General features: G+C 39.2%; 1 protein-coding gene across 1 annotated transcript; it reads left to right on the forward strand.

Moving 5' to 3' along the window:
- Positions 1-9,868: 9,868 nt before the first annotated feature.
- On the forward strand, positions 9,869-11,131 carry LOC134381737 (interferon-induced protein with tetratricopeptide repeats 1-like). The gene has a single exon (XM_063101582.1). The coding sequence runs from the start codon at positions 9,884-9,886 to the stop codon at positions 11,129-11,131; it is 1,248 nt and encodes a 415-aa protein (XP_062957652.1). The 5' UTR covers positions 9,869-9,883.
- Positions 11,132-11,370: the final 239 nt, after the last annotated feature.

The following is an 11,370-nucleotide window of genomic DNA, read 5'->3' on the forward strand; positions in this document are numbered from 1 at the left end:
CAGTTAGTTTCACTTTCCGATTTCAGTTTCCACTTTGGCTTCCAACTTCTAATTGGACAGACACACCCATAGCTAACATCATCACTTGCTCTTTAGCTCCCTTGCATAGCCCTGTTCTGGAGGGCTCATCTGAAAATCCACGAGACAGACTGGCCAGATCTCAGAGGAGCCCATCTGGCTAAACAAAACACTACAGAACTGCTGCCTAATTTACAGCAACTAGGAGGGAAGGATTTCTCTGCATCTCTGCCATTATGTCTAAAGTTTTGGAAAAAATGCTAATTAAATACTATCGCAACAGGTTTGGTCTCAGTGAGGTCAAATTTCCTAACTTTTCTATATGAGTATCTGCTTATGGACTGAATGTGTGTGTGTGCATGCGCGTGCACATTCAAACACACATAAACTGTTTTATAAATGCAGGCATTTTTATTTTTGTTAGCATCACCTTGAGGAAGCTCACCTCATGCTACAGCCCAAAGAAGAGAAGGAAAATGGGAAAAGAGTCTTGCAGGAAGGGAGAAAATGATCCCAAACTTGGTTATTCTTTACCCCCGGATTCAATTCTGTTTGATCCGGGGAATCAATGGACAGCTTGTCTGGGTAGAGACAGGGCTTTCTGTTGAATCCTCACCAGGGGGACTAGGCAGGTCCCACAGGGCCGTGTAAGCCACAGTCAGGGGCTTCTCAGATGTCCTGGGGGAAATATTGCGGGGCGGTGGTAGGAGAAGCTTACAGCCTTCCTCTGTAGGCCTCTGGTCTCACTTTCTGTGTTGCTGGGCTCCTGTGTCAGGCCTTCTCAGTCTGACTGGATTTGAAGTTAGCAGACGACCCCTTCTCTGGGGAATCCAGGCTGTCAGCAGATCCTTGACCTCCTCCTTCCCGTGGGTCTTGCCTGGAGTTCTGTGCTTGGGGACATCCACATTTACCTTACTTAAGGGGCTTAATGTGGGAATTTCTATATTGTTCTCTCTGAAACTTCCTTCAAATAATCCCTAATATCAGCAAATTATAAAAACTATTAATTAATATTGACTTGAAAATTTTTCCTCAGTGCTCCAGTGGGCAAAAATTTGAAGGGGCAAAAGTTCTAGACACTACACAATTACAGGCCTGTAATCAACCCTCCTCTAGAAACAGGGAGAGTTGTCACTGATAATTAAAGTAATAACAACAACAACAAATGTTATAGAAGTAGCTATCACTTCCGGAATACTTGCTAAGTGCCAGCCTGGCTTCTAGAAGTAGTATGTAAATTATTACATTTAATTCTCAAAAGAAACCTATGGAACAGGGACTCTTGTATTATCCTGATTTTGCAATAAGGAGTCTTAGATTGAAAAATGTTAAGATCACACAGACAATAAGTGGTAGAGCTGAGATATGAACCAGAGTGTCTAAATTCAATGATAGTTTATGAAACCTTAAACCAATGTTTCTCAAAGGGTGGCAGAGGGGGTTTATGAGATCATTTCAGATGGCATACTAATTAGCTTCTATGTTTATTTCAACATGCACTAGGAAAAATATTCTATCCAGGTTAGGAATATGATTTTTTATCGTGATAAAATTTACCATTTTAACTATCTTAAAGTAGGCAGTTTAGTGGGATTTAGGATTTTCACAATGTTGTTCAACCATCACCACTATCTAGTTCAAGAATATTTTTACCACTATGAAGAGAAACCCCACACCCATCAAGCAGTGACTCCCTACTCTCTCTTCTCCCCGGGCCCCAGCAACCATTCATCTGCTTTCTGCCTCTATGGATTTACCTGTTTTGGAGATTTCATGTAACTGGACATATAAAGTATGTGGCTTAGTGAATTCTAATGATTTTATGTTGCCTCAGCATCTATTTTGAATCTAGTTTTAACATTGTCACACCAGAAGCAAGGCTTAGTCAACCATGACACAGTGTCTAGTTCTCTTCCCCCTCCTCCCAGTTCCTCAATGTAGTTGATCCAGATACCACCATCTCCTGGTTGACCACCTTCTTATGAGATAGCTAGATATGACTACGTGACTTGCCCCACTGACCCCCGCACCCTGCATGGACTGGGCAGATATGCTGCAGTGACCCACTTGCTATAAACCCACCAACTAAAACTCTTCACAGAAAACCCACTAATGTAGTGCCCTGGACCCCAATACAGGCTTGGTCCCACAGCTTCCTCTTTTTCCCTTGCTCCCCACTTGTTGATTGAGCATGTCGTTTAGTCCCTTTGGGTAGCTATAACAGAAACACCTGAGACTGCGTGATTCATAAGGAAAAGAGATTTATTTGGCTAACGATTCTGGGACAGCTGCATCTGGCACGGGCCTCAGGCTGCTTCTCTTCATGGCGGAAAGTAGCAGGCAGCTGGCAGGAACAAGCAGATCACATGGTGAGAGGAAGCAAGAGAGAGAGAGAGAGAGGAGGTGCCAGGGTCTTTTTAAGGAACGAGCTCTCCAAGGAACTGATAGAGCGAGAACTCACTCATTAATCCCCTCTCCCCCCCGGGGAGAGCATTAATCCATTCATGAGGGATCCGCCCCCATGACTCCATCAGTTTCCAGCACTGCCACATGGGGGATCAAATTTCCACATGAGTTTTGGAGGGGACAACACATCCAAACTCCATCAGCATGTGTTTCCCCAACAGCTTTCTCTTTTCCATTGGCCCTGGAAGGGATGCTGCCCTCTTCTCTTTGGGGTCTATAAGTCATAAACTGCCCATGTTATTTCATGTGTGTTTTCAGTTGCTTCCTCTCTGTCTCATCTGACCAGTACACACCCAAATCTAACTTCTTTCCAGGTCAGGGCTCTCCTAGAAAGTGGCTATCTTGGTAGGAATAAACTAAACACAGGGCAGACAAGAGCCACAAGGGCATTCACCAGTATAAATAAGTTTCCTAAGAGAGACACACCTGGTAATGGGTCAGACAGACCCTTAGGCATTAGCCATCCACCAGGACAAAGAAGTATCCTATGGAAGGCACAATGTAAATATCCATGATCACCTCCCCTGGAGCCCCACGAGAGCAGGGCTAGAGTTTGTAGGCACTTTCATGACAGTGATCTTTAGACCAAATGAAGAAAAACAAAAACAAAACAGAGAGAGAGAGAGAGAGAGAGAACTATGACAGTGGCCTTTTGGGTCTGGTTTCTTTCATTTAGCATAATGCTGTCAAGATTAATCCATGTTGTAGCATGTATCAGAACTCCATACGTTTCATGGCTGAAGAATATGCTATCTTATGAATATACGACATGTTGTTTGTCCTTCATCAGTTGATGAAAATTGGAGTTGTTTCCACCGTTTGGCTATTGTGAATAGTGCAACAATGAACATCTGTGTACAAGTTTTTGTTTAAACAGCTGTTTTAAATTATTTTCAGTATATACCCAGCTGTGCAGTACACCCAGAAATATATACCAAGCAGTGGGTCATATGGTACTATTCCATTTAACTTGCAAAGGGACCTCCAAACTGTTTTCCACAGCAGTTGCACCGTTTTACATTCCCACCAGCAATGTATTAGGATTCCAATTTCTCCATACCCTTGCTGACACTTGTTCACTTGTTCTTTTCCTTTTTTTAATTGTTGCTATAGCCGACTTAGTGGGAGAGAAATGGTACCTCATCATGGTTTGATTTGCATTTTTCTGACCACTAATGATGTTGAATTTATTTTTATGTGTTTGTTGGTCCTCCCTGACTCTTTTTCTTTGGAGAAAGGTATACTCAAGTTGTTTGCTCATTTTTTTAACTGGGTTGCTTGTCTTTTTGTTGTTGACCTATAAGGTGCTTACATACATTTCTCAATACTTGTATATCACAAACAAACATAGACCTAAGGGCTCGGGTCTTTCCGCAATAAAAAATAATGTTTTGGATGTGTCTCTGCAGCTCTCTTTTCTCAATTAAGTATATATTATGAAAGTCCTTCAAACTCTTACTGGTTTGGATCTAATTCATGCAGTCCCCTAGCTGCATAGTATTCTGTGGTGCTGATATACCAAAATTTATTTAACTATTCCCTATTGATATTTCCATTTTGTTGCTAATGAAAACAATGTTGTAATGAACATTCTTGAACTTATATCCTTAAGTACTGGTGTTTTTAATCTGGGAAATACAAACGTACTTCAAAAAGCTTTTGGAAAAATAAAATTAAAAGATAACACAAATTTTTCTATGAAATTTTTGAAGATCCCTCATAGATTCTAAGAAGTGGAATTACTTTGTTGAATAAAACGTGTATTTTAATGACTATTATCAGATTGATCTTCATAAAAGCCATAACGATTCATGGTTGCAGAATTTGTATCCTCATCCGTTTAAACATTTGCCAATCTGTTTGGCAAAACTAAACCACTGTTTCTTTAATTTGCATTTCCCTACTGGCTAGGGACTTAGAGCATCTTTTTTCATATTTACTGGCTATTTCTATTTGCTCTTCCACAAATTACCTATTCATATACATTTCTGTTGTTCTTTTGAACTATTACTGATCTGCAAAAGTTACAGAATCAGAACCTTCTCCATCTCTATTACACATATTCCCACATTCTTTTTATTTTTCTATTCACCTTTTTTAGAGCACCCTTCACATAAATAAGCTTTAAAATGTTTTATTAAGGTAAAATATGCATAATATAAATTTATCATATTAACCATTTTTATGTGTGCAGTTCTATGACATTCAGAACACTCACTTTATCGTGTAACGATCATCACCATATACCTCCACAACTTTTTCATTTTCTCAAATAGAAACTGTACCCACTGAACACTAACACCTGATTCCCATCTCCCCGACAGCCCCTAATAATCACCATTCCACTTTCTGTCTCTATGACTTTGACTACTCTAGGTACCTCTTCTCAAGGGAATCATACAGTATCAGTCCTTTTGTCACTGGCTTATTTCCCTTAGCATAATGTCTTTGAACTTTGTCCATGTTGTAGCATGTGTCAAAATATCCTTTATTTTTAAGGCTGAATAATATTCGATTGTATGTATATACCATATTTTGTTTATCCATTCATCCGTTGATGAACCTTTGGGTTGCTTCCATCTTTTGGCTCTTGTGAATAATGCTGATATGAACATGGATATATAAGTGTCTGTTTGAGTTCCTGCTTTCACTTCTTTTGGGTACATACTGGTTTCCTAAAGTAGAATTGCTATATCATGTGGTAATTCTAAGGTTAATTGTTGAGGATTCATAGCATTTTCTACAGCAGCTGTCCCATTTTACATTCACACCCACAGTGCACAAGGATTCCAATTTCTCCACATCCTCGCCAATACTTAGTTTCTGTCACTTTTTTTAATAGCCATCCTAATGGGCATGAAGTGGCATAACATTGTAGTCTAGGATTGTGTTTCCCTAATGATTAGTGATGTTAAGCATCTTTTGATGTGCTTAGTGGCCATTTGTGTATCTATTCAAGTGCTTGGCCCATTTTTAGATCAGATGTTTGGTTTTTTGTTGCTGAGTTGTAGGAATTCTTTATATATTCTAGATATTAATCCCTTATCAGATACATGATTTGCAAATATTTTCTCTCATTCTGTGAGTTGTCTTATCATTCTGCTGATAATCTCCTATGACGCACAAAAGTTTTTAATTTTGTTGAGGTCCAACTTGTCTATTTTTACAGTTGTTGCCTGTGATTTGGGTATGATATGCAAGAAAACATTGCCAAAACCAATGTCATAAACATTTTCTCTTATGTTTTCTTCTAAAAATTTATAGTTTTCGGTCTTACATTTAGGCCTTTGATCCATTTTGTGTTAATGATTGTGTGCAGTGTAAGGTAATGGTTTAACTTCATCTTTGTGCATCTGGATATCCAGGTTCCTCACACCATTTGTTTAAAAGACTGCTCTTTCTCCATTAAATAGTCTTGGCACTCTTGTCAAAAATCATTCACCATTGTTTTAAACTAAATTTTGTCTCCCTGACCCCAAATTCAGATGTTGAAGCCTTAACTCCCAACATTGTATTTGGAGATTGTATTTGGAGAGAGAGCCTAAAAGAATGTAATAAAGGCCAAGTGAAGTCATAAGGGTGGAACCTTAATGGGTCGAGCCTTAAGAAGTGAAGCCCATTGGGCTGGTGTCCTTGTTAGAATAAAAAGAGACACCAGACTGCTGGGATAACTGGATATCCATATGCAGGAGAATGAAACTAGATCCATACCTCTCGCCATATACTAAAATCAACTCAAAATGGATTAAGGATTTAAATATACACCCTGAAACAATAAAACTTCTTAAATAAAACATAGGAGAAACACTTCAGGAAATAGGACTGGGCACAGACTTCATGAATACGACCCCAAAAGCACGGGCAACCAAAGGAAAAAGAAACAAATGGGATTATATCAAACTAAAAAGCTTCTGCACAGCAAAAGAAACAAAAGAGTTAAAAGACAACCAACAGAGTGGGAGAAAATATTTGCAAAATATATATCTGACAAAGGATTAATATCCAGAATATATAAGGAACTCAAACAACTTTACAAGAAGAAAACAAGCAACCCAATTAAAAAATGGGCAAAAGATCTAAGTAGGCATTTCTCTAAGGAAGATATACAAATGGCTAACAGACATATGAAAAAGTGCTCAACCTCACTCAGCATCCGGGAAATGCAAATCAAAACCACATTGAGATACCATCTAACCCCAGTTAGGATGGCTAAAATCCAAAAGACTATGAACGATAAATGCTGGTGAGGCTGCGGAGAAAAAGGAACTCTCATACATTGTTGGTGGGACTGCAAAATGGTGCAGCCTCTATGGAAAATGGTATGGAGGTTCCTCAAACAATTGCGGATACATCTACCAAACGACCCAGCTATCCCACTGTTGGGAATATACCCAGAGGAATGGAAATCATCAAGTCGAAGGTATACCTGTTTCCCAATGTTTATCGCAGCACTCTTTACAATAGCCAAGAGTTGGAACCAGCCCAAATGCCCATCATCAGATGAGTGGATACGGAAAATGTGGTACATCTACACAATGGAATACTACTCAGCTATAAAAACGAATGAAATACTGCCATTTGCAACAACATGGATGGACCTTGAGAGAATTATATTAAGTGAAACAAGTCAGGCACAGAAAGAGAAATACCACATGTTCTCACTTATTGGTGGGAGCTAAAAATTAATATATAAATTCACACACACACACACACACACACACACACACACACACACACACAAACCGGGGGGGGGGTGAAGAAGATATAACAACTACAATTATTTGAAGTTGATACGACAAGCAAACAGAAAGGACATTGTTGGGGGGGATAGGGGGGAAGGGAGGGAGGTTTTGGTGATGGGGAGCAATAATCAGCCACAATGTATATCGACAAAATAAAATTTTAAAAAAAAAAAAAAAGAGACACCAGATATCTTTCCATGTCTCAAACAGAGACTTACATATGCGTAAGTTCATATCAACATTATTCACAATAGCCAAAAGATAGAAGCAACTTAAGTGTCCATCAATGCATAAAGAAACAAAATGAAAATGTAATATACATTTCCCAATTTTGATATTATACTATAGATGTATAAGATATTATATGTGTTTGTGTGTGTACGTATGCATATTATTCAGCCTTAAAAAGAAAGGACATTCTGACACATGCCACAACATGGATAAACCTTGAAGACATTACGCTAGGTGAAATAAGCCAGCCACAAAAGGACAAGGAAAGGCCATGTGAGGATGCTGCAAGAAGGTGGCCACCTGCAAGCCAGGGAGAGGGTCCTCACCAGGAATCAAATTGGCCATCTCCTTGATCTGGGACCTCTATCTTCCAGAACTGTGAGAAAATTAATTTCTGTTGCTTAAGTCTATGGTATTTTATGGCAGCCTGAGCTGACTGATACAACCATATGTGTGAGGGTTTATTTCTGGGCTCTTCTATTCTATTGCATTGGTCTCTGTGTCTGTCTTTGTGCCAGTACCACAGTGTTGTCATTACTGTAGCTTCGTCGAAGTTTTGGAATAAAGACATGTGAGACATCCAACTTTGTTCTTCTTTTCCAAGATGTTTCAGCTATTTGGGAATCCTTAGATTCTATGTGAATTTTAGGATGAATTTTTTTATTTCTGCACAAAAGTAATTTTGATAAGGATTGGATTAAATCTATAGATCACCTTGGGTAGTACTGACATCTTAACAATATTAAGTCTTCCAAACCATGGACACAGGATGTCTTTCCATTTATTTGTGTCTTCTTTAATTTCTTTCAGCAATGTTTTGTACTATTTCATGTACAAGTCTTTTGCCTCTTTGGTTAGATTTATTCCTAAATATTTTATTCTTTTTGATGCTATTGTAAATGGTATTGTTTTCTTAGTTTCCTTTTTGGATTGTTTTCATTAGTGTACAGAAACACAACTAATTGTTACATGTTAATTTTGAGTCATGCAACTTTGCTGAACTTACTTATCAAAATTCTAACAGTTTTTGTGTGGAATCTTTAGGTTTTTCTGCACATAATAAGATCATGTCATTTGTGAATGGAGATCATTTAACTTATTCCTTTCAGTGTGGACATCTTCTATTTCTCTTTCTTATCTAATTGTTCTGACTAGGACTTCCAGTGGTGAGAGTGGGCATACTTACCTTGTTCTTAATCTTTGAAGAAAAGTTTCAGTCTTTCACAATGAGTGTGATGCTAGCTGTACTTTCATATGTGTGTTTTTTATATATGACATGCATTGTGTAGAGGTAGTTTTGTTCTATTGCTAGTCTGTTGATTGTTTTATAATTAAAGTATTGAATTTGGTCAGATATATTTTCTGTATCAATTGAAATAATCGTGAGATTTTTCTCCCTTCATTCTGTTCATGTGGTATATTACATTAGTTGATTTTCATGTATTGAATTCTCCTTTTGTTTGACATTCTCCATTTATATGACATTCTTGAAATGACAAAATTACAGAGATGGAAAACGAAATAGAGTTTTCCAAGGACTAGGAATGTTTGCGGGGTGCCAGTGAGGAGGTGACAGGTATAATTATAAAGGAATAGCATGAGGAAGATGTGGTGGTAGAGTAGTTCTCTATATCGATGGAGGTGATGGTTCCATAGGTATACTCATGTGAACAAATTACATAGAATTATATACACATTGTTGTACCAATGTCAATTTCCTAATTTTGATATTGTACTATAGCTATGTAAAATATAATCATAGGGGGAAAATGGATGAAGGATACACTGGATCTCTGCATTGTCTTTGCAAATTTCTGTGAATCTATAATTATTTCCAAATAACAAGTGAGAAAAAAAAACTTTGTTCAAATATTATCTTTCTTAGGTGGTCTTAATTTATTGCATATATGCTGACGAGGGTCTTCAAGTCAACAGTGCTTCCGAAGGCTCTGCATTTTTAACTGATCTCAGCCTATTTATATTTATAGTAAAATAGAAAACTCTTATGTAGCACACAACATGCTCTAACGGCTTTATATATATGGGCTTATTAATCCTCTCCAAGCCCAGTGTGATAAGTACTATTGTCATCTCCATTTTATAAATGGGACTCTGAAGCACAGCATGGTGATTTGGCTAGAAAGTGCCAGAGTCAGAGAATGGGGCCAAGCAAACTGCAATCACAGTCCATGCGTATCTTAAAAATCCAGGTAATGTAAAGAAAATAAAAGGAAGTGTGTTCCTTCAAGAATAAAAACGAAAGTACAAGGGGTTTTATCTGGGTTTTTCTTTTGGCTGTTCTTCATCTAACAAATAAAAACTGCTTTTACGTTTACAGTAAGAACGCTGATGATCATCAGGTCGAAGACAGGCTGAAGGAATTGAGATGTCACTTTACCTGGGGGCTGCTAATTGAAGACGGTGCAATGCCTGATTTAGAAAACAGGGTCTTGGAAGAGATTGAGTTCCTAGACACCAAGTACAATGTGGGAATACACAACATGCTGGCCTATGTGAAGCACCTGAAAGGCCAGAATGAGAAAGCCTTGGAGAGCTTGAAAGAAGCCGAAGACTTAATCCAGCGAGATCATGCCAACCAATCGGACATGAGAAGTCTGGTGACCTGGGGCAACTATGCCTGGGTGTGCTACCACCTGGGAAGACTGGCAGGAGCCCAGACTTACCTGGATAAGGTGGAGAGCACTTGCGAGAGGTTGGCAAGTCCCTTCCGCTATAGAATGGAGTGTCCTGAGATGGACTGTGAGGAAGGATGGGCCTTGCTGAAGTGTGGAGGACAGAATTATGAACGGGCCAAGGCCTGCTTTGAAAAAGCTCTGGAAGCAGACCCTGAAAACGCTGAATTCAGCACCGGGTATGCAATTGCCACCTATCGCCTGGATGGCTTTAATGCAGCAATAAAAGGCACGGAGGAGTTTTCTTTGCACCCCCTAAGGCAGGCGATCAGGCTAAGTCCAGAAGATGCATATATTAAGGTTCTCCTTGCACTGAAGCTTCAGGAAGTAGGACAAGAAGCTGAAGGAGAAAAGTACATTGAGGAAGCTCTGACCAACAAGTCCTCACAGACTTATGTCTTTCGATATGCAGCCAAGTTTTACCGAAAAAAAGGCTCTCTGGATAAAGCTCTTCAGCTCTTAAAAACAGCCTTGCAGGCAACACCCGACTCCGTCTACCTGCATCACCAGATAGGGTGTTGCTACAGACAACAAATGATCGAAATAAAGGAAGCTACAAAGTTGCCACGTAGCAGAGAGGATGAAGAAAATGCAGACAGAATGATGAGATTAGCCATATTTCATTTTGAACTTGCTATACAGAAAAAGCCCACATTTACAATAGCGTATATGGATTTAGCCAACATGTATACAGAGCAAGGTGAACAGCAAAAGGTTGAGGACACGTACAGGAAAGCACTCACCCTGCATGATGGTAATAAGAGCCTATTGCAGGAGGTCCATTATCGTTATGGCTACTTTCTGCAATGTCACAAGCAATCTGACAATGAGGCAATTACATACTATTTAAAAGCACTATACATAGAACCACAGTCAAATGCTAGACAAAAAATTCTCACTCATGGTCAGCACAGACTGCCCACGCGGAGGGACTTGTCCCACACTGTGAAAGCAACACTCACAACTACTGAATGCTCTTAAATGAGACATGCTTTCCTTGCAATGTCCTGTTCCATCTCTTATTCCTATCCCGATTTTACAGGCAGCTTAGACATATGAACCAACTAGCCCAGGATCACACATCACATAAACAGCAAAGCCCAGTCATGACCCCAGGCAGTCTACCACCAGGTGGCCACTGAGCAACACTATCTTTTGTGCACAAAGGCAAGTGAAAGGAGAATGTCTTAGTAGCTCTCGCTTTGTCCAAGATGGGAAGG

Source organism: Cynocephalus volans, chromosome 7 (assembly GCF_027409185.1).
Source record: "Cynocephalus volans isolate mCynVol1 chromosome 7, mCynVol1.pri, whole genome shotgun sequence".
Lineage (NCBI taxonomy): Eukaryota > Metazoa > Chordata > Mammalia > Dermoptera > Cynocephalidae > Cynocephalus > Cynocephalus volans.